This window comes from Agrilus planipennis, unplaced genomic scaffold (assembly GCF_000699045.2).
Source record: "Agrilus planipennis isolate EAB-ADULT unplaced genomic scaffold, Apla_2.0 scaffold2318, whole genome shotgun sequence".
NCBI classification, from domain to species: Eukaryota; Metazoa; Arthropoda; class Insecta; order Coleoptera; family Buprestidae; genus Agrilus; species Agrilus planipennis.
Window position 1 is genome coordinate 1 of NW_020440968.1, and position 2,458 is coordinate 2,458.

Consider the following 2,458-nt stretch of genomic DNA (forward strand, 5'->3'; position numbering starts at 1 on the left):
AATTGTTAATATTCAAATGAGATGTAACGTACGTGCTTGTTAATTTGTCGTGTTTACATTTAAATTAGGTTTTTATCTCTTTATATCTTGGTACACAATTTGCTCAATAGTTTTACTCACTGATTTTATATTCTAACGTAATAAATTTAGTAAAGTGCTTCCGTTGTATCACACTTAAATCATAAAGTAATTGTTTATATTTATACATATCGTTATATGAAAACTTTTAAAATGTATTGAGGTCCTTTGGGCTAGTAGTGTTATTCGAAATGGTTGAATGTATAGCAGTTCATTTTTTAAAAACAAAAAAAATTTTTACGGAAAATTACGTTTAAATACGAGTTATTGTACTCAAGTACATTATTTACGAATTTGACGGATTTTGAATGAATTAAAAAAATAAATAAAAATCGTAACGTTTGTCAATTGTTTTACCTTTACTAACGCAATGAGAACTCTTTTTGTGGTGCCCGAAAATTCGTTTTCGATGGCTTCTTCAAATTCATGTCCGGTGATATTCTGATAATCGGCGAAGATTAGTTTAAGTTGTTCTCGGTTTCTCTGACACAAAATTTGGTTGAATGCTGATTCGTCGGTTCCAGCGAAAAGTTCACCAGCGCGAAGCAAAGTTTGAGCGTCTTGGTGAGCTTTTTCTGTGTCCGTAATTCCAGACTCGTCCCTGCAAGCCTAATAAGCACGTGTTAAATTATAGTTGTGAGTCAATCAATTAATTGAATTGTCTTAAAATTTGTCAGTGTTTTTATCATATATAAAGTTTACATAAATTATCCTTACTGTTATTAGGGACACAAATAATCGTTTGAGCGTTCCGGAAGTGTCCGATTTAATATCATCTTCTAGGGGTCCATATTCTAGAATACAGGAGCTCATTTGAAAACAAATGAAAGTTATGTTTTTGGCATATCATCATTTTTCCCTTCATGTAAATTGTAACGTCTAATACGCGTACGAAATACCTATTTCAAATTTTAGTTAAAAAAATACTTATTTTAGTGGGTATTTTTTAAGTTACGAGTATTTGGGTAGGTATAATTTAAAAATTTATACATTTTGCATATATAACATTGTTTATTTAAATTATTTGACTTACTAGTTTCGTATGCCTCCCTGATATTTTTAATTTCATCGTTTGTATGAACTCCTAATATTTCTATAAGGGCGTCTTCGTCTGTGCCGACCCCGCTAATGGCTTTGTGTATTTGTTTTGCGTAATAATCAACAGTAGGGTACATTAAGGCCACCACCAAGTCTTCAAAATTTCCTCTTAATTCACTTTTCAATTCGTCGATTAAGTCCTTAAAAATGACATTTTCAGGACATTTGAATTTATCATTAGTATATTACTAGGTATCATACTTAAATTAGTAATAATAATATGTATTTCCATTATTGTTTATAAAAATTTAAGCAAAAGTAAACAGAAATACGTTTTTGAGTTGCTCGTATTTATTTCTTCAAAAAATTTTTTTTTAATCAGGTATTTTATAACGAATGTTCTACTTACTTTTCCATACATAGTTTTGAATCTTTTCGCAATTTCTTGTCTTTGTTCATTGCTTCGTTTTGCTAAAATTTCGATAACTTTTTTCTCATCCGTCCCAAAGCCCTTGAATGCCTGCTTTAAGGCTTCGGCATCTTCAGTGGGATTGAAAGGACTAGCAGGACGAATAGTAGGCTTAAAATGAAAGATATATCAGAATGAAATGATAATTTTAAAAATGTTTTCGATAAATAAATAAAAAGGTACTTACATTGACCATATTGAGAATCTACCGGTCAGTCAATAATCTTTCAATGAACGGATGATGACGTGGGAGGGTATGTTACGTCCTTTCGGCTCTTAATGTTCAACAACAACTCGTTGGTCGGTCTGTCTCCGAACACTGCCCAGACTTGCTCGACGCTGGTCAAGAATTCTATCATCGTGGTACTTGTTGAATGTACTATAGAGAATGTCTTGTAGGTGCTTTGTTGCCACATTGGCTTAAAAAGAATTAGCTATAGATTTTTATTAAAGTAGGTACCAGTTGTTTAGAAGTTAGAATTGTTCTTATATGATTGTGACCACTATAAGACGGGGGTAGGCAGGGGTTTAATCTCGGTATCGGGAATTAAGATGCCATACCCCAAAAGAAAACAGAGAACCCTAATTGGGACCATTCTGTTGTACGTTTTTCTGTTCGTCAAAACCTTTTTTCGCAGGAACGCGTAGAAGTATCAAGTGGAAATTCATATTAAATACTTAGGTCTGTAATAAAAAAATCAAACTTCTAAATCAAGGCAATTAAATGATACTGCCGTTTATGCCGCAGGGAATTAAAACCTGCAGGGTATTTCCTGTTGCCCTACAATGAAATTTAGTAAGAAGTCACATCACGAAAAAAAAAGTAATTCTTTAACTGTAATATTGTAATTATACGTTTTGGAGGCAGATTTT

The 2,458-nt window shown here is 32.3% G+C and overlaps 1 protein-coding gene across 1 annotated transcript; it reads right to left on the bottom strand.

Moving 5' to 3' along the window:
- Positions 1 to 19: 19 nt before the first annotated feature.
- On the bottom strand, positions 20 to 1,939 carry LOC108744037 (annexin B9-like). Its single transcript, XM_018479635.2, has 5 exons — positions 1,773 to 1,939; positions 1,526 to 1,696; positions 1,112 to 1,316; positions 796 to 872; positions 20 to 687 (listed from the first exon to the last, which is right to left on the bottom strand). Exons 1-5 carry the CDS (start codon positions 1,779 to 1,781, stop codon positions 361 to 363), a joined length of 789 nt encoding a protein of 262 aa, XP_018335137.1. The 5' UTR covers positions 1,782 to 1,939; the 3' UTR covers positions 20 to 360.
- Positions 1,940 to 2,458: the final 519 nt, after the last annotated feature.